General features: G+C 45.8%; 2 protein-coding genes across 5 annotated transcripts in view; one reads left to right on the forward strand and one right to left on the reverse strand.

Moving 5' to 3' along the window:
* CFAP44 (cilia and flagella associated protein 44) overlaps nt 1-12385 on the forward strand; it is a 147997-nt gene extending 135612 nt beyond the window's left edge. Inside the window, exons 31-35 of the mRNA XM_046001509.1 lie at nt 1890-2006; nt 3023-3224; nt 7733-7893; nt 9034-9168; nt 12020-12385. Of these exons, the coding sequence (XP_045857465.1) occupies nt 1890-2006; nt 3023-3224; nt 7733-7893; nt 9034-9168; nt 12020-12208 (804 nt within the window). The 3' untranslated portion in view covers nt 12209-12385. The remainder of the gene's footprint in view (nt 1-1889; nt 2007-3022; nt 3225-7732; nt 7894-9033; nt 9169-12019) is intronic.
* A 2769-nt stretch (nt 12386-15154) lies between these two features.
* The window catches only part of BOC (BOC cell adhesion associated, oncogene regulated), a 70864-nt gene continuing 61384 nt past the window's right edge, over nt 15155-24634 (reverse strand). For 2 of the 4 annotated variants that reach the window (XM_046003427.1, XM_046003426.1), the window contains 10 exons: nt 24269-24379; nt 23560-23766; nt 23028-23209; nt 22490-22595; nt 22058-22180; nt 19768-19989; nt 18849-19084; nt 18563-18639; nt 17863-18056; nt 15159-16811 (listed from right to left, as the gene is read on the reverse strand). In XM_046003427.1, coding sequence (XP_045859383.1) covers nt 16624-16811; nt 17863-18056; nt 18563-18639; nt 18849-19084; nt 19768-19989; nt 22058-22180; nt 22490-22595; nt 23028-23209; nt 23560-23766; nt 24269-24379 — 1646 coding nt within the window. In that variant the 3' untranslated portion in view covers nt 15159-16623. Of the gene's footprint in view, nt 16812-17862; nt 18057-18562; nt 18640-18848; nt 19085-19767; nt 19990-22057; nt 22181-22489; nt 22596-23027; nt 23210-23559; nt 23767-24268; nt 24380-24634 lie in introns of all 4 variants that reach the window. The other 2 variants (XM_046003428.1, XM_046003425.1) reach the window with 2 other exon arrangements.

The following is a 24634-nucleotide window of genomic DNA, read 5'->3' on the forward strand; positions in this document are numbered from 1 at the left end:
TAGGAAACAGTCACAAAAACAAATGAAAAAGAATAAGATAAAAATATATAGAAATAAAAACTGATCTTTTCTTTCTGTGCCCTGATCACTCTATTGACCCTCTGGGGGATGGGCATCTCACGTTGGAGACCATATAGCTAAACTTCTGGTATTATTATGTTGATGGATTTGATTTCTGCCTTATTTGCTAATTTTCTTTCTTAGATACTCTTTCCTAGGGCAACATTGCTTAATTCATAGTCCGAAATATATATATATATATATATTTGTGTGTGTGTGAGTAAAGCAATAGAAGTTTATTAAGTGAAGATACAGAAAAAGCTCTCAGGAGCTGAGAGGGGTCCTGACAGGGTGGCCACTGAGGGCCTTTAGGGTTAGTCTTTTTTTTTTTTTTTTTTAAGATTTTATTTATTTACTTGACAGAGAGAGAGATCACAAGTAGGCATAGAGGCAGGCAGAGAGAGAGGGGGAAGCAGGCTCCCTGCTGATCAGGGATGAGTTCCTCCCATGCTGGGCTCCATCCCAGGACCTGAGATCATGACCTGAGCTGAAGGTAGAGGCTTAACCCACTGAGCCACCCAGGGGCCCCTAGGGTTAGTCTTTTTTAGAAAGCTAACCAGGGAACTTAAGTCCTTTTAACATCTCTATTGATATAGCCACTGAGCAAATACTAGTGGTAGCACCTTCAGGGGCTTACTTCCTTTTTAGGGTCTGGTTATTCTTTGTTGATCACTGGTGATTATCATAAAAAAGACACCCAACCCCCCATACCTAGGACAGGGTGGTCCAATTTGTCCCCTTATCTCTGGTTTCCCCACACCTCTACATTTTGTGATTTCTGTGAGACTGATCACGTAGCCCCTTATGTATCTCTCCCTACTTAGCCCCGTCTGTCCCTTACTCATTCCTCTGCCTGGAAGAGCAGCCCTAACCCTAACCCTAACCCCAGAGAATGGGACAATGACCTCTCTGGCTGCTTCCTGCTGAAATGGGGTGGCAGGCTGTGTAGCAGTTAGAATCTATCTAGGGATTGGTCCAGGGGCCTGTGGTATGGCTCCAGGGGGTCATCATGCGCAGCAAATGGCACATGCATCAGCACATGCAAAAGGATGAACATGAAACAAGTATTAGATCCAAAATTATGACTACATCCCTTAGATAAGATTGCCAATTACCAATTTTGTCAAGTAGATCAGTGGATATCTTGACCTTATTTAATTGATCACAAACACCCCCCATTAATTGGGATACCTTGCAGGAGTTCACTGTAATATTAAATAAAACAACACATGTGAGGACATTTTCCACACCCCAAATGGTGTAGCAATAGTAGACAGTCAATAATGGTATGTTTCTGAGAAGTCCTTCTCTGACTTCATTCTTTGGCTGAGAGCATTGTGGCTGGAAAGTATCGTTAAGACTTCATATACACAAATGTTTTTGGTAGATTGCTTCTTCTCTTGTAAGTATAAAATGATTTGGAAAACTCAAATTTTTTAGATGAAAAACATGCTTCATGAGTACCGTAGTTAGTAGTTTTGTTCCTTTAAAGGGCTTTTTCCTTTTGTTTATTGAGGGCATTGATAGCCCAGTGAGATTTCCACCATCTTGACAAAGACATTCCATGCTGAGAGCTGCTTTTCATGCAGAAAATAAAAGGGAGATGAGGACATGCCTTCTGAACTCTTAGTCACGAGACCTTTACTACTCTGGAGACATAGGAATGATTGAGAAAGCAGTGTGGATCGGGACTTAGCAGGAAGAAAATAATACACATCCCTGGGCTACAAACTGGGGTCCTTCATTTAATCACAGCCCAACAGAGCAGGTCCCGCTCATCTCCCAAGATGTCCCCATTTATCACATTTCACACATGGAGCTTTCCGCAGGTGAAAGTTGTGGCAGCTAACCTGAATGTGGCAGAGGAGGCCCTGGAGGCTTACCAACGGGAGAAGCAGCAGCGGCTGAACGAACTGCTCGTGGTGATTCCACTCAAGCTCCACCAGGTGATGGGTCTGGAGACTGTGCCCCACCCCGTCTGAGCAGAAGAGCCAGCAGAGCCAGGCTTTCCCAGAAAAGATTCTGGGGGCACTCGTGGGAAGAAGTGCAGCCCTTTGCTGAGGATTCTACCTGAATAATGATACCCCAACTTTTCTTACCCATTCTCAGATTGCTGTGAAAGAGTCATAGCCAAACATACATATTTCCTGATGGCTCATTATCACTTCCAAAGTCCAGTTAATTGTTTTTAAGGTCTGAGGAAATGAGCCTAGGACTTAATATTTTTGAATTTATTTTTTTAGTTTATTTTTATTTCTTTTTAGGAGTATCTACTCCCAATATGAAGCTCAAACTCACGACCCCAAGGTTGAGTCACATGCTCTTCTGACCGAGTCAGCCAGGTGCCCCAGGGAGCTTATGACTTAAGAGAGGAATGGCTGGGAAGTTGAAATCTTGGATCTTGTGCACACGTCCCTTTGCACACCGTCCTCAAATAGACATGAACTAATGATGCAAGAATTGTCTTAATCTCTGCTTGTGAATGAGGGAGGGCAAGACAACAGGAAAATATCCTTTCTCTTTCTGACCTCTTTGTTCATTTCCACACTCATTAGAATTACAGCTTATATTAAGGTGCAGAGAAGCATTTTGTACCCCATTTTGTCAGGTGAAGAGAGAAAGCTGTATTTTAGAAGGAAAGGTTTAGTCCGGCCTCACATATGTTTTGTGTAACCTGACCCAGACTGGATTGGCTTTATGGAGCGATTTGCGTAGTACACTCACCGTGAAATGTTTGTTCTGTGGTTATGCAGCAGATATTAGGCATGGTCTAAGGGAGATTTGCTGTCCATACAGGGGCATAATGTGGCTTACTATCCGAGGGCCACTCCAGCTTTTACCTTACTCAGTGGTGGGAATGACAGAGGTCTGAAGGCAATGACCTAAACGAGGGACAGAAAAGGAAATGCTTTCTATGATCTTACATTTAGTTCGATCTTGGTTTTTGTTTTGGTTTTGATAGGTAGAGCATGTAATATTTGGAGAAATTCCTAATGATCTTTCTGGAACCTTGGTCTTTTCTAACCATTCCTTGGGACGCCTGCAAGAACGAATCATACAGCTCCATGAGGAAAATTCCAAGCAGCAAAAACTTAACAAGGAATGCCGGGAGAGGCGCAAACAGCTTATCCGAGAAAAGAGAGAGATGGCAAAAACTATAAGCAGTAAGTAACTCAGCCCACACATTATCTAGTACTATCTTGATAAGAGAGGGAATTAACTCTGAAAACAGTAAGTAATCACAGAATCAGAACCACTGAGAGTAAGGAAACACTTTCTTGTCTTCCTAGCTACCATTTCTCCTAAGACCACTGAATTGTCACCCTCTTGTTTTTAAAGAATAAATCCTTTATCGTGGAAACTATTTCTCTTAAGTTTAAAAGGCTTAACACATGATGAAATATAGAGTAACATAACCTAGATACTAGCCACCAAGCTTAAGAAATCAAAACAGTGAAGATGCAACTGAACACCTCTCTTTCTGATAGTGTTCTGCTGGACCCTTCGCAGGGTCGGCTGGCAGGTGAGCACACGTGCAGATGTGTGTATCCACGCACAACATATGGAATGACTTTGCGTGTTTTTAACTGTAATGTTATTCATATCATTTTGCAATTCACTTTATTAAACCGATTTTTGAGAGGTATCCATACTGCTGTAATTTATTACAGCACTTTATTTTTTTTAAAATTTTATTTTAACTGCCGTGACAATATTCCATTGTAGGACTCTGAGTTGGTTTTTTTTTTTCTTCTTCAATCTTCTGTTGATGGATATTTTGGCTATTTCTAATTTTTCATGATGAATGAGCTATAGTGAACCTTCTTGTACACATCTCCCTGTGCGTGGGAGATGGTGAATCCCCAGAACTGGGGTGTCTGGGTTGTAGAGGGATGTTATGCATTTCTGGAAGGTACTCCTATATATTGCCAAGCTGCCCTCCAACATGGTTGTACCATTTTATCTCAACCCCCCCTTCAACCACCTGCCACTTCCCTGTCAGTGAGGATGGCCCAGCCTCCATATTCTCAGGAACATTTGATGCTGTCAGACTTCGATATATTTGCCAGCCTGGTGGATGTTAAATTGTATTTCACTGTGGTTTTTATTCATGTGTCCTGGATTCTGGTGAGGTTAAACATCTTCACATACATTTATTTGCCATTTATTTGTGTTTCTTTTCCTGTAACTTGCCTGTTATAAACCTTACCATTTTTTTACTTCTACTTCTTGCTTTCTTATTGATTTTAGGGAGTTCTTACTATAATCGGTCTTTTTTTTTTTTTTTTTAAGATCTTATTTACTTATTTGAGAAAGAGAGAGAGCTCAAGCGAGAGCACATATGAGCAGGGGGAAGGGTAGAGGAAGCAGAATCCCTGGTGAACAGGAACCTGATGTGGGACTTGATTCCAGGGTTCTGGGGTCATGACCTGAGATGAAGTTGAACACCCAACCAACTGAGCCATCCAGGTGCCCTATATTCTGCCTTTTAAGGCACTTCAGATTCTTTCTAGTTTGTGACTTGCCTTTTTACTTTGGGATATAAACATTTAAAATCTTAATATAGTTAATTTTACCAACGTTTATGGCTTGTGCATTGTGTCTGTATATGTCTTATTTAAGAAATCCTTTCCTGTTTTGAGATCATAAAGATATTTTATCCATAGTTTCTGTATTAGTAGTGTTCTTCATATTTGCATTTTTAATCTATCTGGAGTTGTGGTGGATATGATAGATGCACAGTATAAATATTACGATCCTTTAAAATACATTTTGAGTGGCGCCTGGGTGGCTCAGTGGGTTAAAGCTTTTGCCTTTGGTTCAGTTCATGATCTCAGGGCCCTGGGATTGAGCCCCACATCAGGCTCTCTGCTCAGTGGGGAGCCTGCTTCCTCCTCTCTCTCTGCCTGCTTCTCTGCCTACTTATGATTTCTCTCTCTGTCAAATAAATAAATAAAAGCTTTTAAAAAAATAAAACAAAATACATTTTGAATATTTGGTATTTGGAATAGAAAGTGTACGTTGTGAAGTTTCTAACTTTAAAAACAACAATATTGCCAATACCTTAGTATCTCCTTTAATGCCACAGAACTCTACAATTAAAAATGTTTAAAATGATACATTTTATGTTATATATTTTGCCACAATAGAATAAAAAATATATATATTTTAATTTGTAAAATTAAAAAAATGGGAAGCCTATAGTGGTCAACTAGTCAACCAGTCTAGGTTGCTTGAATTTGTAGAGGCCAGTTTCCAATGAGTATTGATGGTTCTGCCTTCATGGGTGGCTGGAGTATAAAATAAAATAAAAAAATAATACACATTAAGGGGCACCTGGGTGGCTCAGTGGGTTAAAGCCTCTGCCTTCAGCTCAGGTCATGATCCCAGGGTCCTGGGATTGAGCCCCACATCGGGCTCTCTGCTCAGTGGGGAGCCTGCTTCCCCCTCTCTCTCTGCCTGCCTCTCTGCCTACTTGTGACCTCTGTCAAACAAATAAATAAATAAATCTTAAAAAAAAATACACATTAAGACTGCATGTTTAAATAACACTGATTAGAGACACACAGTTTGTTAGGTGTAATCCTTAGGCTCCAGTGTTTCTCATGTACTTCCCATTCCTCTGGCTTTGGTAGGCCGTGAATATTGTTTATATCTGAAAGTACTGTTCATTAAGCCAAGGAATAAACTAGCGTGAAAACAAAGAAAGAAGCTTGTTTCAGTTTGGGTAAATTCTAAGTTTGGGAAAATGTGTGAAGATGAAATGAAGTATGCAAATTTTTAAAGTGTTAATGGAAATAAAAGGGAATAATTCCATGTGGTGTAAGTTTTATTCAGCAACTTTCAGTTCTTTTCCCCACCTGCCCTCAACCCATTTTCTGAAAAGCAAATTGTGAGTCTGGTTGAAGTTCTCCTGATTCTGAAAGTAGAACTAGGAGTAGGTTCCTTTTCTGTAAGTCAGAGAACAAAGGCATAGCAGAGATGAGAAACACCACAGTTGGCTTTTTGTTGCCTTCCTCCCTTGACAGCCTCAGTGAACAAAAAGAGGAGAGTCTAGAACATAGTGGTGAGAAGTGGTAAGTTTACTTCCTTTCAAGGAGAACACAGCTCTTGGCCAGGGAGAAGGCATGTGGTAAAAATATTCCAGAAAGCTTTATGTCCCCTGTAAACGCTAGTTGGCCTAATCAAATCAGGAGAAGGGCATGAGGCTGGCTCCACAGGGGGAATGGCAAGGACCAGAGTCCACATCCTAGTACATGAGGCTGTCATGGCAGAGGGCACTAGCTGGAGAGAGTCTCAAGGTTCTTACTGAGGCCAAGCAGGCAGCCACCGGCTAGTACACGTGTGCAAATAATCTAAGCATCATTTGATTTTTGCATCACTGATTATCACAGCTGCTTCATTACACAAGTCCATGGGGACTGTGCTCACATGAAATACACATGAACAGCCTCTCCTGGATCACGCACAATGACAGTCATGCCAGTTTTATCATTATATTCAACCATAACCAGATACAAACCTCCACACCATTGTAGAACTCTATCATCTTTTGATACCTTAGGGTATCAAGACTTCACTTAGGGGGCAGTCCAGTGACCGAGAAAGTCTTGTTACAAGATTATATTTTCTTGGGGAGCTCAGACTCCACATATGGAATTATCCCCAGAAGCTCCACTGTTCTCATGTTGAGGAAAGACAGTAAACAAAGGTAAGATATATTATAATGCATGTTAGATGGAGATCATTGCTAAGAAGAAAAATTAAGAAGGGACGGGAAAGGAGAGTGCTCAGGTCTGTAGGAGCCAGGAACAGCTCCCTGGAGAGGAGGCATACTGGTAAGGTGTGGTTTTTCCTGGTTAGAGGATGAGGACCTGCTCTTGGTTACCCCTTTAGAACTGAGTGTCTTGGAAATGATTCTTATAACTTGGTTTTAGAAAATGGGCTAGGGGCACCTGGGTGGCTTAGTCGGTTAAGCGTCTGACTTTAGGTCAGGTCATGATCCCAGGGTCCTGGGATGGAGCCCCACATTGGGCTCCCTGCTCAGTGGGGAGCCTGCTTCTCCCTCCCCTCAACCATTCCCCCTGCTTATGCACTCTCTCTCTCTCCATCAAATAAATCTTTAAAAAAAGAAGAAGAAAAAAAAAGAAAATGGGCTGGTGAGAGGGAGCCATGTGGCTATTTGGGGAAGAACATTGTAGCCAGTGGGAACTGGGATGAGAGTGAGCCTGGGATGTTTGAGACTCAGACTTTAATTTTTACTTGGAGTATGATGGAAACTTCCTCTAAGTGCCTGCTCTGTCCTTAACACTGGATACTGTAGAGATCAGTCGTTAAAAAAAAAAAAAAAAAAGAATCTGAAGAGTTCCTTGTCTAGATGGGGCCCTTGACAGTGTGAGGAGGGGCACAGCAGAGGGTAGAAGCGGCTGGGGGAAAACGGAGTCTGCTTTACACAGGATTTTCAAGTAGACGAAAAGACAGCGCAGGATTGGGCATTTTAAGTGAGGAAAGGAGCGGTGAAGAGTCATGGAGGAAAAGCCAACTGGTAACATAAAGTCTTTTACCATCCTCTTGCAAAAGCTGTTCTTTGGAAAGTTGTTGCTACCGGTATTGTTCATTTGATAACAGTGGGGGCCACTGAACAAACTAAGACAGTGATGTCTTATTTTAGAAATGGAAGAAACAGTCCATCAACTGATGATCAGCAAGTTTGGCCGTGTGATAGACCTAGAAGCCCTTCAGACACTTTCTGTGAACACAACGCTTGAAGAGCTAAAGATCAAAAAACTTCGGAAGGAGCTAACGAATGCAAAGGAAATGAAGATGTGGGAGGTACGGCTGAGAGGACAGGTGACCCACCTTGGCTGAACGTGGGTCAAGGCAAGAAATGCTATCAGTGGTTCCTGAGTAGCATCTGAGTAGCCAGAGACAAGTCTGTGTCTCCCCCTTGGCTCCCCCATGATCTTAAGCCTGTCTCAGCATCCTGACCATTCACTTGGTTGAAGGGACTTGCCTGTCTTGGGATGAAAGCAGCATAGGTTTTGGGGTCCTGGGTACATGGAAATATGACAAAATGGATTGGACGATGACCAAGATTCCATTTTGAGGTTTCCATTAGTGTGAAATAAATGCTCTGACAGTGTTAGAGATGGAACTGCTGTGCTTTGAGGATCCCAGTTGTAGTTCTCCCTATATGCCCTTTGGCATATACATGCCCTTTGGATCTGGAAATTAGAAAACATCTCGAAGTAATAAATACTATAACCGGTTTGGACTATTTCGCTGGTAGGGTCTTAGAAGATGTTACTGCCTACATTGTTCCCTGAGCTATGCGAGGAGGCAATGCCCCAACTGTAGCTAGATTCAAAGATAGGAGCTTGTATAAAGATTTTATAAGCCCCCAAGTCCTTATGACTTCTCCAGTTTCCTGTCTTATCAGTAGACAGGGCAGGAAAAGAGGTTCCTAGTGTCATCTTGTCTCATCTTTGCTTACCCAAGATTTTCAGGGGGAATGCTGGAGATAATATGTGCAATCTAAAATAATTTTTGGAGCAGTAAGAGAACAAAGGCAAGCCATTAGATGTATGGCCATGCAGGTTGGCTACTTGAGGATCTTGGGCCAAGACTGGGGAAAGAAAAAGATATGAAAGTCTGCTGCTTAAATTAATACTCTTCCTTTTAAGTAATAAATAGTGCACTCGGTATGCATACTGATTTTATTCTTCAACAGTGAAGTGATACCTATGTCTATCTTTTTTTACCTCCTTGTATCTTTGAGCATACCCACATTCTTCTTTTCTCTATTTGAGCCAGGGCCAATGCAGCTGGCTCTGGTTGCATTTTCATAGTGATTTCCGATTATATTTTTTTCATCTGCATATTTGCTGAATGGTTTTGATCAAATCTGAACATGTATTTTTCTGTTTCCTCTCTTACTCACTTAACCCATTTTACATCCTCCCGCCCTGGCAGGAAAAGATTGCTCAGGTGCGATGGGAGTTGATGATGAAGACAAAAGAACACACCAAAAAGCTTCATCAGATGAATGACTTATGTATTGAAAAGAAGAAACTAGATTCTCGGTTGAATACACTACAGAACCAGCAGGTATGTTCCTTTCCTTCAGACCATTTATCAGAGCTGGGGAAGCTCTGTGAAGGTAGCTATTCACAAGAGTATCAAGTGCTGGCATTTAAACAAACCTTGATCTTGGACCACTTCCAGTCCACCTGGGTCCCTGAGGACATGAAGTTGCGGGTACCTACTTAAAGGTGAGCCTGAGGGATTAGCTTTACTGTATGCCTTTTGAGTGCCGTGAGTTTACATATGTACTAATCTATGGGGTTTGCCTTAGTCCCGGTAAGGTAAGGTTATTAGGTACAAATGACACCAAAATAATCTCTAAATTTATAACAAATACCCATTTCCAATATGTGTTTATTTCATTTGATTTAAAGTGGGTATCTTTAATTGTGGGATCTCATATTACTTTATTAAAACACTTGTTATTTTTATGGCTTTCAACTTGTTCTTACATAATGTTTATTGAGCCTGACATAATACTTAGTACATAGTATATGGTGGACAATGTATTTCATACAGGTTCACCTGATTCAAGGTTCACTTAGGTGAGTGTCCTCTAGGAACCTCTAGGAACCTAAGACATATGTGACATGTTTTAAAATGTATGTCATATTCTTACAATAGTATCTGCAAAAATGCCCATTGTTTCCCTTGGTTTTTTTTTTCTTTTTTTTTTTTTAAAGATTTTATTTATTTATCTGACAGAGATCACAGGTAGGCAGAGAGACAGGCAGAGAGAGAGGAGGAAGCAGGCTTCCCGCTGAGCAGAGAGCTCGATGTGGGGCTCGATCCCAGGACCCTGAGACCATGACCTGAGCCGAAGGCAGAGGCTTAACCCACTGAGCCACCCAGGTGCCCCTCCCTTGGTTTTCTTTAAGCATCCTGGAAATGGTCTAAGCCAGGGGTTCTCAAAGTGTGGTCCCCTGAAAAACAGCATCAGCTTCGTCTAGAGAATTTATTAGAAATGCAAATTCTCGGGCCCCACCCACAGATCTACTGAATCAGCAACTCTGGGAGAGGGGCCCAGCCAGGTACATTAACAGGCCTTCCAGAAGATTCTGAGTCAGGCTAGAGTTTAATAATCACCTGTCTAAGCACAGAAAGAATGAATAAGAGGAATTGGGAGGTTTATCATTGGAAATTCCATATGAAAGGATAGTAGAAATCTGAGTATCAAGGGCCCTTTATCCACTGAAGAATTTTTTGAGTGATGAGTCAGGATAGTGTTCTAGGAGGTTAATGCCTAAACACAATTTTCATATAATAAGCAGTTATAAACACTTGTTGACTTTATGTGCTTTGATAAGCCCAGATATATTGGAGAAAAGAGTCTGAAGAGTTTGAATAGATCAGTTGAATGGGGAAGAAAATTAATAGTGTATGTCTCTTTACATAGCAGATCCATCCATGCCTATCTTTACATAGGTAATTTTTATGGTATTAAAGTAATATGTTTTCATGTATAGTCTCTTTACATGGAATATTTCATACTACAGCTCTCAAAACAGTACTTTCCAAAGCCCAGAGTAGTTAAGTAACTACCGCAGAGGTAATGCATGGTGCTGAGTTTTTAAACCAGGGTCTGTCCACCTCCAAAGCTGACTCCATTACTATTATTCTTCCAGCAATCTAAGCATGAATTGGGATATAGGTGGCAAGAAAAAAAAAAGGATCGGACATGTCAAAGTAAGAATAGCCAAACGTTGGGTATGGTAAGGAAAATGAGGGCAAGTTACGGTGACTTCGAAGTGAGCAGCTGGAGTGATGCCATGAGCTGATTCCTGGGCTTAGCTACAAGTAGCCAAAAGCCCTGTGGAAAGTAGCATAAACAAATAAAGGTCATTTTCCTCACTTAACAAGAGGTCTGGAGGTGATGACTGAGGGTTTTAGGCTTAGTGGGCCTGTGATGCCAGGGCCAATAGCTCTCTGATTGTCTCAGTGATTCTTTGAAGTTTCCTTCAAAGTCACATGACAACTGCCGGACCTCTAAGTACAGAATGGATACTACATATGTGTCATCTTCTTCCCTTTAATGTGCTTTCAAAGCTTATTGAGCATGTACTTCAGTACCATGCTCTAGGATGGGTGCTACGTAGGGTGGTGAGATCCATCTAGTTCTTAAAGGCACAGGATCTTGCAAGAAAGATCTCACATAGGCAGTTAGGTTGAACCGTATGAAACTGCCACTTTTTCAACCTAAAAAAGGAGTTTCAGATATAAACTTTAATGGTTCAGTGTTCTGAAAGAACACAGAACAGGGAATCCTAATCTAGTCCATGGACAAAGGCCTTAAACATAATTTCTGGAGGCGCCTGGGTGGCTCAGTTTTACGAGTCTGCCTTCAGCTCAGGTCATGGTCCGAGGCTCCTGGGATTGCGTCCCACATGGGGCTCCCTGCTCAGCAGGAAGCCTGCTTCTCCCTCTCCTACTCCACCTGCTTGTGTTCTCTCTCTCACTGTTGCTGTCAAATAAATAAAATAAAATTTAAAAAAACAACATAATGTCTGAAGCATAGCAGGAGTTGGCTGGCCAAGGGAAGGAATCAGATGAGGAAATAGAGATTCCTTTTTGGGAAACAAAATTTGGGCTGTATAGAGAAAGGAGGGTGGGTACCCCATCCTTTATGGTTTCAGTGCTGAGCTCTCTACAGTAGGAATGACAGATTGCTCACTTAATGGGATTTTCATTTAAGAGTTACTCATTAGACCCAGGGGCACATTTCTAATGGTGGGATTTCAGTGGAAGAGTTGAAGGCCCCTTAAAATAAGGAGCAATGGATATTTAAACTGACAGTAAGATAAGCACTAACATAAAAATGGGGAATTTTTCACATTCCATGTGATGCTTAAAGCAGGGAGGTGTTTTCTTTCAACAGGGCAATGCCTTCCAGGGCCCTCGGAAAGCAGACATTGTGGCAAGACAGAAGGTCACTGAATTGATCCAACTGCAGGCAGAAAGGATTTCCGCCTTAAAGGAAGAGATTGCTCTCTTGCGGAAGAAAGGTGGTCTTATCCTCCCACCCATTCAGCCTCCGCAAGAGGAGATGAAGCCCATGGGCCTTTAGGTTTGCTTTTTTCCTCAAATCCATCCAAGATTTCCGACATACGGCTTACCAGAAGTCTGTTTCCTTGCTGGCTGCAATAGTCCTATTATTTTAAAGTGAATTTGTTTAAAAGTCTAAGACCAGATCTAGTCATATAGTATTAATAACTCTTCTCTAATGTGGTTATCTCAGAATGAACTCTAGCCCCCGACATCTATTTCCCTTTGAACTGAAACATTTTAGATCTGTTTGGAACCCAATGGACTGAATATGGAGCCTCAGAAGGCTGTATGTATCACAAAATTTCAAGAAAGCACCTGCAATATATCTTGTAGGAAATTTGTCTCTTGCTTATCTGAATTTTTAGCCATCGGCAGGAAAAACTAGCAAGACTGTGAGAAAACTTGCTTCTTTCATTCCTTGGAAAATAAGCTCTGATATTCAGTGTTTTCTGAGAGAACAAAAACCAAGAGCACGAGCTATTCTGCCAGCAGTATCTTCGAATGAGATGCAAATCAGAATTCTGACATTGTGGACTTCACAGAGCAGTTATTTGAGGGCTCAGGCTGCAGGAAATGCAGAGTGGTTAGCTTGGGACTGGCAGAAAGCAGACTACCCAGCTTCCTGCTCAGTCCTGGCTGCGCAAACTCCTCAGCTCTGAATGGAGCACAGGAGTGTGTTTTGCAAAACGATCAACAAGGCGGCTTTTCTCTGAAGGTGTTTGCAGCTCTACCGGTCTTCTAAGTATTCCCACAGTTTTTCATGTCCTCTGCGTTTTCTTTTGGGTTCTAGTGGAGTCACTTGCTGGTTTTGATGTAGATCCCTAAATCTTGATAGGTTATATCACTCTGAGAGACTGTCTCTAACCATTATTTTTGATTGTGCGTAACATTTTAAACTAACTTGATTGTCCTTTTCGTTTGGGGGTAAGCAGTGATGGGAAGTCATAGCTGATGGCTGTGCCCATTTGGGAATGGTCTCCCTGCTATCTGGATCCCTGTTAGTAACAGAGCTCAGCATGTTAGGTTCAGAGCTCTATGGGTCCGTATATACAAATGAGCTTCTCCACTGAGCTGTCCCAGAATAGAAGTTCGTCATGGAGAAGGAAAGGTGAGGAAGGAAATGTTACATCAACGTAGAACGTGACCCAGCAGCGTCGTCTTCCTAACCTGTGACTAGCCTGCTGACCCGTCTCTCTACATGAGATAGGACTTGCTTCCTTTCAAAGATGTTTTCCTGTTCCTATTTAAGAGAACTGAATAATTTGTGCCCATTAGTTTAAATACTCTGGTGAAGTAGCTTCTCTACTGGAGACACCTGCTATGACTTTCTTGTTGTAAGCCCTAAACTATGGGTGCCCTTCAAGCTTTTTGTGTTAGTCATAGCTCTGAGAGTTTTACTTATTTATTGCTACAAGAAGGTCCCCCAAACATTGCTTAACACAACAGGCACTTATCTCACCCAGGGTCCTGAGAGCAGCTGGGCTGGCTGCTTTGGGTTCAGAGTCTCTCACAAGGTTATGGTCAAGCTGGGAGTTGGGGCCACAGCCCTGTGAGGCTTGGCTGGAGCTGGAAGGGCAACTTCCAGATGCACTCACTTAGCTGTTTGGCAGGAGGCTTCCGTTCCTCGCTGGCTGGCTATTACATCGAGCAACTGCCAGGAGAAAGGGGTTTGTCTCCTGGGAGACACCATTCCCTAGATGGTGGTGAGAGCCAGGGGAAGTTACGTAATCTTCCTGGGCCTCATTTTATTATCTGACAAATGAAGGATTTGGATAAGCTCTCTTTCCCATTCTGAAGTTCTGTGATTCTAACTAGCAGGAATGACTTGAGAGTCTATGGAAGAGTCATGGCAAAGATACCCTGAGTTTTTCAACTCTGTAACCAATCAGGATTATTTTTTTTTCTCCCCATATTGAACTAGATTAAATCAACACTTCCAACCACAATAGTCAGGCTTCATCCTCTAGATCTGATAATATAGTTAATACTCAGTTGTTTTTTATTTTGAATTGGACAAGACCTAGAGCTAGCTTTAGTTTCATTTCTACTTGATTCCAGACTTAGTCTCAATCTGTACTTTAGTCTCAGAGTCTTTGGGAAGTTCAGCTTTAGACAGAAGGAAATCACTAGGGCTCGGCTTTGGCAGGGGATAACTTTCCATTCACCCCCGCTTTCCTGATCAGACTATTCTCTGCCTCTGGCTGTGTCTCAGAGAAAGCCGCCTTACTTCTGAGAGTGAGGCCAAAATCCATCCACAATGCATTACCTCTGGGTCAACTGCTAATGTAACGTGGCTGTTTTGAACCCTTTTCCACAGTATCCTCAAAACCCAACATTAGAAGAAAAAGCAGCTGCTGAGTGAAGCCCCTGTGTCACAGTTGCTCACTGTTGCCAAGTCCGGCTGTCCTGTCCTGGAGGATGCTGCCTGGAGAGGGCTCTGGGCCTGAGCTGGGCTCTGTGCCCTTGGGAGCGCCTGCCCACTAGGTCTTACTCTTCCCTTGGTACATTATAAAGCCCTTGCCAGCTGAATCAGTCTTTTAAAAAGGACTATAATAATTACTTGGAATCTAAAGAAATAGAAAATATAATGAAATTATCTAAGCTGCTTAATTTTCTAGGCTAAAATTTAGAGGCCTGATAACTTTTGTCTTTTCCCACAATTGACTAAGGTAAATATGCATATTTATCTTATTTAGTGTGCCTTAGAAGTGATTTTTTTCTTTCCTTTTTTTTTTTTTTTTTTTTTGAGAGCAAAAACCACTCAATATTGTTAATGGTTCCAGGGCTATGCAGAAAGCAATTTTACATATCACTTCCTTAAAATTTCACCAAAATTGACTTTGACAACTGCCTGGGGTCATCAAGGAGCAAAAAATCTAATAAAATTTGAAGCCAGTGGGCTAGGAGGTGAGTTACAGCCCAGCTCTGAGAGGCCCTGGATTAGCTGAGTGAAGACTGGGAGTATTGGCCCGGTCCTACACTTGGAAGTGACTTTCAGGCCCACAGTGCAGGGTCATGGCTCAAGTCACAACTTATTTCTTCTATCATTTCCATGTTCCTTAAAGTCCTTCATTTTATTTCTTAAGATATTTTTAAAATACAACTTTTCTGAAGATCATGTCACATCTCGCTGAGAACACTTTTTCCAGTTTAGCTGTTGGACAGAAAAAACATGCGACAAAGGTAAGCCCAGGCCCGGTGTCCCTTCTGGCCAGTAGAGGGTGCACTTGTCCTAGAAGCTGGTTTCTCCCCGGTGTGACTAGGGTGGGCGAGTCTGGCCCCAGGACTCCTACCCAGAGGGACAGCCTCAGGCAGCCCTGCATCTGTCACTCACCTTTGCTGAAGCCCAGCACACAGATTTCCCTCCTGAGAACGGCTGGGCATTAGGGCTTTCCGCGCAAGGCTTCAGCCTCCAGCTAATGCCAGTTGCACGCATAAAGGTTGATCCTGTGGCTGTATGGACGTTAAGTGTTGATTTTAAACAACTAGTGATTCAACTCCTCTGGCAATGTCAGTTTATCTTTGGAAAGAAGGAAAGTGAGTTTTATCAGGCCCCACACGTGCAGCCTAGCACTTAACTAAATGGCATTCTGGAAAAAATACTCCATCATCCACACCTATCTCTGTGACCAAAGCTTTGCCTCGAGTCCATTCAGTTAGAGAACTGCATTAACTGCTTCACACTGTCTCCCTCTCGGACTAAACAGTTACTAACACAATACTTGAAAAGACAAAGAATTAGACATCTGCTACCTTTCCCAGCTCTCAAACTCTTGCCAGAGCTGAGATGTCACAAGCGGAGATTTTCTTCAAATACTTGAACTGAATCCTAACATCTAAAGAGGATGCTGACTCATCCATGACTAAGTTGAAGGTTACAGGGAAGACTAAACATTTATTTAGAAGTTAGTTACAGTGTTTGTTTTTACAGAGATAGGTTGCCACAGATTGATTCTGGAAGGCTTGTTAATGCTTATAGAACAATACACATCTTCATCTGCGTTCATCAGCATCTTCTGAAAAGGTCTCCTGCAGTACCCGGTCCAGCCGTCTTCATGAGCGTCTCCAGCCTGTGACACTGCGGCCCTTGCTTTTCCCTCATCGTTGTTGCAGACAGTGTGCCTAAGATTCTTCCTCTCAGCAGCTTCTCTGGGGGCCTTGTGCGGCCTCCTGGGCAGCGGCAGAGGTGTCCGGTGAAGGGCTGCCTCCTTAGTCTGTGTTATTCTTGCCAGGTGGAATCCTGTTATCAGGGCATCTTTGATTTCCCCCTCATACCTCAATGGGTAGGATTCTCTGTGTCTCTCCAGAATTATAAAAACACATATACATTTATTTACAAGTGCATAAATATATAAATATGGCTATTATAGAAAAATAAATACCAATTTTTTCTCTTTTTAAAAACAATAGTCTTTCTGGGATATTGGTTTCTGCCTAAATTGTGGGAGGTGGTGTTTCAAAAGCTACATGCATCTGTGGGCTGGGGGAGAGCCGCATCCCAAGTTCCTGGCCGCCGTAGGCCCCGGCGTGGTGCTGGGAACACCAGTCTCCTCCACCCACTTGGCAGGAGTTAGGACTGTCCACCTCTTCAACTGGTACAAGGCCCAAGCAGCACGGGGGCCCTGAAGGGAGAGAAAAATGGGAAACATGAAAATCCAGACTGACCAGGAACCGTTGCTCAGTGGTACTGGGTCAGTCTCTGTGATGGGAGTTGGTTACACTGGCCCTAAAAGAGAGGCAGAAACACATTAACTATGGCAAGGGCATTTCTGATCTAAGGTCTCAGAGACCTGCGGGGGGCACTTGTTTACCCATGTCTCACCTACACATTTCAGTGATGGAATCCCAGAGACTCTTAAGCACTAAGCCTATATCCTGGGACAAATGAAGTCAGCTGAGCCCATGAAATGTGGAAGAAAGCCCTGTTCTTCCCAGATATAAGCTGCTAGTCTAACCCTCTGGTACAATTTCTTTGGGCATAACCATCCCAGCCCAGATGGGAGTTCGGTTTTGATGATGCTCTGGTCTGGCTCTAGGAGGTCCCTGTCTTAGAATTTATCTCCCAGAGACAGAGTCTAGGATCTGCATGCGAATGGACAATTCACGCCATGGAATCTAAGAAGCATTAGCCAATTGTCTGAAACAGCCTGTGCCCCAACTGAGCGTCCGCTGATTTCCAAGAGCCTGGCATGAAAGAGGACTATGGGGTGGGCAGCGTGCACTGAGGCCCCTGGACCAAAGGCTCTGTGGGAGCAGAGTTAGGATGATGATGTGAGACTCGGCTGCTTAATGACTGATATCATCCCATCCCTTAATTAAGAGACAAGACCCAACAAAGTAAGGTATTTGGGATGATTAGACAATGCCTCTTGGTGTGATGAGAAGTGGCTGGAATTTGTGAATGGTTTTAAAATGCCAAGACCAAAAGGGCTTCTTTCTCTGAAATGGGGATTTGTCCTCTTCTTAGCCTTTGAGGACACAGCTTGCCCTGTAGAGCCGGCCTCACCTGGTTCACTGCAACGGGCTCACTCCCTGTCCCTCCCCTAGAAGAGCTGTTGGATGGCTCTTAACACCACCTTTGAGGACCGTTCTCTAGGCCAATGCGGGGCTGTGGACACCTAGCTCATGCCATCCCCAGCCTGTGCAATTTCCCACCCTGCCCCTCGCACCAACCTCGGTGAAAAAGAGGGTCCCAGGCTGCTTCCAGCCCAGGACCCTGGGGTATGTTCCTCACGCCTGACTGGCCTGTGGTGGTGGGCTGCTCCTGGAGACGGCGGCAGTCTTGGTGGGGCTGGAGCAGCTGGTGAGTTGAGTCATCAGGCAGTGTATATAAGAAAGAGCCCTCGTCTGGGCTAGACAGGGGACCCCTGCAGGCATGAGACCAGATGGAGAAGTGAGGTGGAGGCAGAGTGTGCCTGTATGCCCACCGCCCTGGCTGCTTCCATGTCTGAGGGCATCGGAGCTGGTCAGGGCTCAGACAGGGCGGGGACAGCTCCCCTTTGAACACTGAAAGCTCTCATACCACCACTTCTATGGGGAATTCTAGTCTATTTCCATTTTATTCCATGTAAATGCTGAGTGCATGAAAGGATATGCAGTCAGGTGTCTAGGGGCCTGTGGACGGAGCCAGTTGTATGTGGCTGCTGTGGCCAGCCAAGTGAGGGAAGGACTTCTGACAGGCCAACCCATGCCCCAAAGCAGGAAGGGCATTATAACTGCAAACACAACACCTCCTCAGGAGATGAGTCTGGTGGAGCAGGCTGTCAGACGTGCCCCTCTCCCTGACTCCCCTTAGTGACTGAGATTGGGTCTGAGGAGCTAACGAGAAAGCAAGTTCTGGAGCAGAAGCTGCGGATGGGAGAGGCCCGGTTACCTGGGACTTTGGTGACTGGGGGGGTCATATCCAGTGCCAAGAACTGTCGGCTTCAGCAGGCTGCTGGTGTCATCTTGCTGCTCAAAGGAAAGAGTAACAAAAAGGTCACATCAGAGTCCATGTAACTTTCCTGTTTGGTGTTCAACAGAATGAGCTGTTCCTAACTAAAGAGGGCCAGACCCAGTAGCCCAGGATTAGAGGCGAGAAGGGAAAAAGCCCCAGGAGGCAGCCCGACTTCCCCGTGCTGGCCTGTACCCATGTGCTCACATTCCCAGGGTGACATTACCTGCTGAGGCACCCCTGGGCAGTGCTGTTGAGGTTTCACACCTGGGTAGCTCGTGGCAGCTGCAGGACAGCCCCTGTTCACATGGATCCCACTGGCACAGGCCCGTCTACTGGGGCCACTGAGACAGGGCTGCCCATTGGCTTGGTGGCCTGGGAGTCCTCCCAGTGGTACCATGGTGTACTGGCAGGAGGAGGACAGAAAGGCACTTCGAGGAAAACCCAGGTCTGTGGTATGTTCTGCAAGGACAGAAGGACAGAGGTATGCTTAGGCCAAGGAGGCCCAGGGCAGCTCCAATACCGTAGAAATCTCAGAAAACTTCTGACTACACAGGTACGCAGGGAGCGGACACTGCCCCAGGGATGAGACTGTTCTCAGACAGAATATTCTTGCAGTCACCCATTTCTCCTAACATCTGGACTCTTCTACAGTGGGGAGAAGGGTGAGGAGATACAGCAGCACAGGTCTGGGGGAAAGAAGTTTGTGAGCCAGCAGAAGCAGCAATGTTTAAATGAGACAAGTTGCCCAGATGTGTTGCCGTTTGAAGCAGAAATAGGTGGTAACAGGCTAAGAGGGGGAGCTCAAGGCATCCGCAAACCCAGAGAATCAGTTGGTGGGGGGGTTTCACGTTCAACATGAACTTGTGGTCAGAGCAGCAGCTTCAGACATGAAAGAGTTGAAACCAGATAAGTACTGAGTTCCAGAGACACAGAGAGGACAGGCCACTTTCCACTGCATACTTTCTATCTGCCAAGGTCGTGTACTGGAGGAAAGGGCCCAGGCTTGGCATATTTTTATCTCTCTGAGCCCTGTGGGGCACAGGAGCTCACGCTCTTCTGAATGTGAAGGGAGCCTCCTCCCCTCCAGAGGCTCCTTCCCTGAGGTGCTGGGGCGGGGGGTAGGGGGGTGGTTACTCACTCACTTTGCTTAGACCAGGCCCTCCACAAACAGAAGGGGATGAAGGCGACAATGATGAGGACGATGGAGCCCAGGACGACCCCAACAATCAGATAGGGCAGGTCGCTGGAGCGCGCCACCATGGCCCCGGTGCCCATGGGTCGCTCTGCAGTTTCAGGGGGTGGCAGCTGAGGCGGGGCCAGAGTTGGGGGTGGGAGCCGACCGGGCTGACCAGAAGACTTCCGAGCTGTAATTGTGGACAAAACTCACTTCACCATCATTTGACATTTCCCTCACAACAAAAAACAGCACCAACAATAAACCTGATTCCATGGGAGTAGGAAATGCGGCCAAACTCACAAGGCCGTGCCTGAAAAAACTGTTTTAGATGAGTGTGGTGTCCAAGCTCAGCATGAAACTGGCCTCTGATGGGAGATTTGGTATTGCTGAAGGGAATGCGGCCGCCTTCTATTTCAATATACAACCTGAGCTATTTGTGGGCCAAGCACTGGTGTCAGACTGGGTCTTCTGGGCAGAAGAGGTGTAGGGTTTTTCTCAGAGAATAGCCAGTGAGTTTCGGGAAGAAAATCTTGGGAATAGCAGAATTTACCCATGGATTTGCTATTCCAGGGCAGAAAAGGGATGCAAAACCCTAGGTCTGAGCCTGGCCGCAGAGCAGGGAGATGGAGGCAGGGGGACTCTCTAGGACGGACGGTAACTGGGAAACACCAAGTCTCTGACAAGATGGCAACTCGTCCTCTGGCTCATGTGGTAGCAGGCTGGGTCTGACCCGTGACCTCCCCCTCACAGTGTCCTCCTCTCGACGCTGACAGCACACCTGGTGATTTCTACTACTTCTCTGGGGGCTGCTGCTTGTGTTTTTCTGTCTTCTCCTCAGAACTGGGAGCCTTCCTTGTCCCTCTCAGGCCACACCCTCTACACTCTGTCCTGTGTCCTGATGGCTGCCAAGTCCCTGTGCCCGGGGCCCTCCTCCACCAGGAGATCTGCTTCTCTCCCAGGGGCTCAGAAGAACCAGCCCCAGGAAGTCTCAGAGTGGCTTCCCCTTGTTCCTTCTTTCTCCTCGGCTCTGTTTCTCTTCTGGCTTCCCCATTTCAATAAACGGCAACGTCATCCACACACACTGTGTGCTAGATACCTCATGGTTCACTTTGAACTCCCCTTAGTCTCCCCCGGCCCCGAGGTGCTAGCGGTCCCTGGTCCTACCCACACGACCTCAGGACAGACTCCAACTCATCCCTGGCTTCACCTGTACTTCACAGCTGCCACACTCTCCCCCAGCCCACTCCTGCAGGGACACCTGTTAGCCCTCTCGACCTCACAGCCACAGGGTCCTCAACGATCCAATGCCCACAGATCACCTGGGTCCTTCCCTGAGCACTCCCTCTCTCGTCCTCCTTCTAGATGCCATACCCTCCCATCACCTGGCAATATGCAGCCTGGCCCTGCCCCTTGGACTAGTCCAGCCTCAGGATTCAAGCCTTCCGGCCCAGTGTGAAGCCTCTCTTTGCCCCGGGCACTCCCTGTGTCACTTGCTGCAGGACTTCTGGCTGCGCAGTATCTGCCCTCTCCCTTCACTGCACAGGCTGGAAGCCAGCAGGGAGTGCACACAGGAGGCACGGGGCATTTGTTGAATAGGGGAAGGAAAGCAGTGCAAAGTTAGAGAGACAATGTTGCCAATGTTGGGAAAATGGATTCTTTTCTTGTCTCCATTCCTACTCCTTTGTGATCCTCTTCTGATTCTGTTCTTTGCAATATCCCTGCCTTATACCTTTTCTGTATTTGCAAAATTGAGACGGTGGTATCTCTCCACTTGACCAATGTGCAAATATTAACAAGTTATTATGTGGAGATGTTTAACATGTTTCAGTGCAGAGAAAGAATCCAGGCTTGTAGTTGGATGAACTTGGCCCAAGGTGAGCTCCACCCCTAACTGGCTAAGTGAACTTGCTCAGTTTCTTCCCTACCTAATGGCGTTGTAGTTAAATTTAGTAAACCAACAAGGTAAGCACCAAATGTTATAGAACTATAGTGTTTATAGAAAGTTCTGACCTTAAGGATGGGTATTGAGCTCCTCTTGTATGAGTTAATTCCCCAGTTCCTTGAAGCCATCAGGATGGCAACCCTATTCATACTTGAGGCCCAAGCAAATGAACAGAAGGGTTAAAAGTGATATTTTACTTGGAAAATAAGGAGTCTTCATGAGGAAGAGCTACCAGCCCGCCACATGCAACAGAGACTTGGTGCTAGCTGGCTAGAAATAGCAAGAGGGGAGCAGAGAGCCTCAAGAGAATCACCTTTGGTTTCACAGATCATCACGTTGCTGAACTCACTCTCCCCACCCTCATTGAAGCACTGCATCTTAATGTCGTAGGAGGTCTCTGGCTGCAGGTGGCTGATGGAGTGCCAGTATCGATCCCCTGGAAAAGACAGCCAGAAAGTCACACGTAGTGCGGTACATCTGGTCTGCCTGGAGCCAGTCACAGTTGGACTCGGACGGGGGTGTGTGTCTGGGCTGGTGCTGTGAAGGCAGCAGGGCACCCTGGGGCGGAGGAGCCCCGGAGGAAAGGAAGCATGTGGGCTGATGATCTTGATGACCCCAGGTGTGGCACGGGCCCGTGATATGTGCACAGATGCTCTGTGTCCCACCAGCTCAGGTTTTATACTTGCAGCAGCACAGAGGCCCCCCTGCCACTAGAGAAAACCGTATCACCCAAAGTGCTTCTTACCTTCCACCATATCCTTCTTGTAGTCACTATCATTGTCACTGTCTGTGGGTCGATAATAGATATAAAAGCCATGGATTGGGGTGTTGTTGTTACTTGCTGGAATATACTACAGGGAATAAAGAAAAAACGAGTTGACCAGGGAGCAGAGACCTCATGTGAATAGAAATTTTACTCCAGCCTAGAGTTTAAAAATTCACTGAGGGAGCCTGGAAAATACTTCTGCTGGTATCTCCAAGGCTTTCTGGGGGAAGGCCCTAAGATCACCTGTTATTTAGCCTAAAGGTCCCCCAGCTCTGGGAGACCAGAAACAGCCACTTCTCCAAAGACGTAAGTCCCCTCTGAACCTGCCTGTGTACTGTAAGGATGAAGCTCTCAGGCTAAATTCCCAGGTGTGGGGGACTTGGGGGGTGGCCACCCAAGGGGGAGGATTTTAGAAGAGGGACAGAAGATTCCTTCCGGCTCCTGCTGCAGCAGCCAGCTCCTGTCATCATGAAACTCGACCCCGTCTCCCCGCTGCACGCTGTGCGAGGCTACTTACCATCCACTTGAGCATGATAGTGGTCTCGTTGACAGCATCGGTGAAAGTGATATAAGGGCCTGCCACAGGCCTTTCGTACACACGGCCACTATAGCTTGACACCATATATGGCCGGGACGGGGCGCTGGGCTCACTCTCCCCCAGCATGTTCAGAGCCCTGACCCGGAACTTGTAGGAGGTGCCTGGTAAGAGACACTCACTTGAACCCGGGAGCTAGAGAACACTTGTGACCCACTCCCACCCAGCACACCCAGAGCCTGGGTAGCCCGTCCCCAAATGCAAGTGCCCAAAGGACACAAGAACTCCCATCTTCTTCAGAAAGGAGCCACAGAGGGGCTACCTATGGACCTCTTGCAGAGAGAAGGCGGGTAAGGAAGGGTTTGTAGGATGGAGGGAGCACTGCCAAGGGCATCCACATAAGCAAGATGGCAGGTGGCAGACCAGCAGAAAGCAGAGCCTCCAAAGTTCTGACCGTCCTCCGAGGGGTCCGGGACAGCTGGGAGACCAGGTGGGATAGTGGCCAGACCCCTACCTTTCTCTAGGCCAGTGATCTCCACCGAGAGCCGGGAAGGAGGGATGGCACTGGTGGCCAGAATCCAGTCCCCCACTTTCTTTAGCTTCTTGTACTCCACACGGAAGGACTGGATTGGGAAGCCACCATTCCCACGGGGAATCCAGGTCACATACACTGATGTCTCAGAGGCCATGGAGATAGTGGGTCTGTCAGGAGCTTCAGGGGCTGGAGGAAACAAGATGTGAGGGAAGAAGGAAGCAGAAGGGATATGGTAAGTTGGTTGCAACTGGACTTGGCCTGTTCCTGATGGGGGCCTCTTCTTTCCCCAGCTCTCTCCCTCTGGTGGTCATATCCGGTCTTCCAGAACTACCTGGGTTACCTTCTCCCAGAAGAAGCCCTTGAGCTAGGGACCCTAGAACCATGCTTCTGCAGTGTCAGCCTGTGGAGGGCCCAGAGTCTGTGGCTGTCTCCTCTGTGCTATCTGGACCCAAAAGGTTAGCATTCCCCCCACCCCCATGTCAGACGACCACGTTTTACTTGAAAAACTCCAATCTATGTTTTCTTAATGGGGTTGGCTGGGGAGATACCAGGAAAATATCGTAAGGCTTCCCAGACCCATGGAACAAGACCCCATTCCACCTGCAGCAATGAGCCTTCTAAGGCAGTGGACCTGGTTCCAGTTCTGACTCCTGTTCACTCCCGCTCCTCTGAACTGCTGGGGGCTTACGAGAGAGGCGGCCATGGTCTGGCTGGCTGCTGCTCTGGGGGCTGGCTCCAGGGTCATCTCTCTGGATCTGCTGCTCCTTGCTGGCCATGATTTCAGGTTTGGGCCGCCGTCCTGGATGGAAATGGATTGAAACCAGCAGGTGGGGGAGCATATATTAAGTCTCCATTTCCAGAGAGTTCATTCAGCCTGAGACTCTGTCAGAGGGTAGGCAGGGGGGAGGCAGGGTGTCGAACCATCCTGGTACTACATTTGGCGTGTGTGTGTGTGTGTGTGTGTGTGTGTGTGTGCGCATGCATGTGCACATGTGTGTTCCAGGGTGGGGGGGGCAGTGGCCAGAGAGACCGGCTGACAGGTCTTCTGATGAGA

The sequence above is a fragment of the Meles meles genome, chromosome 4 (assembly GCF_922984935.1).
Source record: "Meles meles chromosome 4, mMelMel3.1 paternal haplotype, whole genome shotgun sequence".
Classification (NCBI taxonomy): domain Eukaryota; kingdom Metazoa; phylum Chordata; class Mammalia; order Carnivora; family Mustelidae; genus Meles; species Meles meles.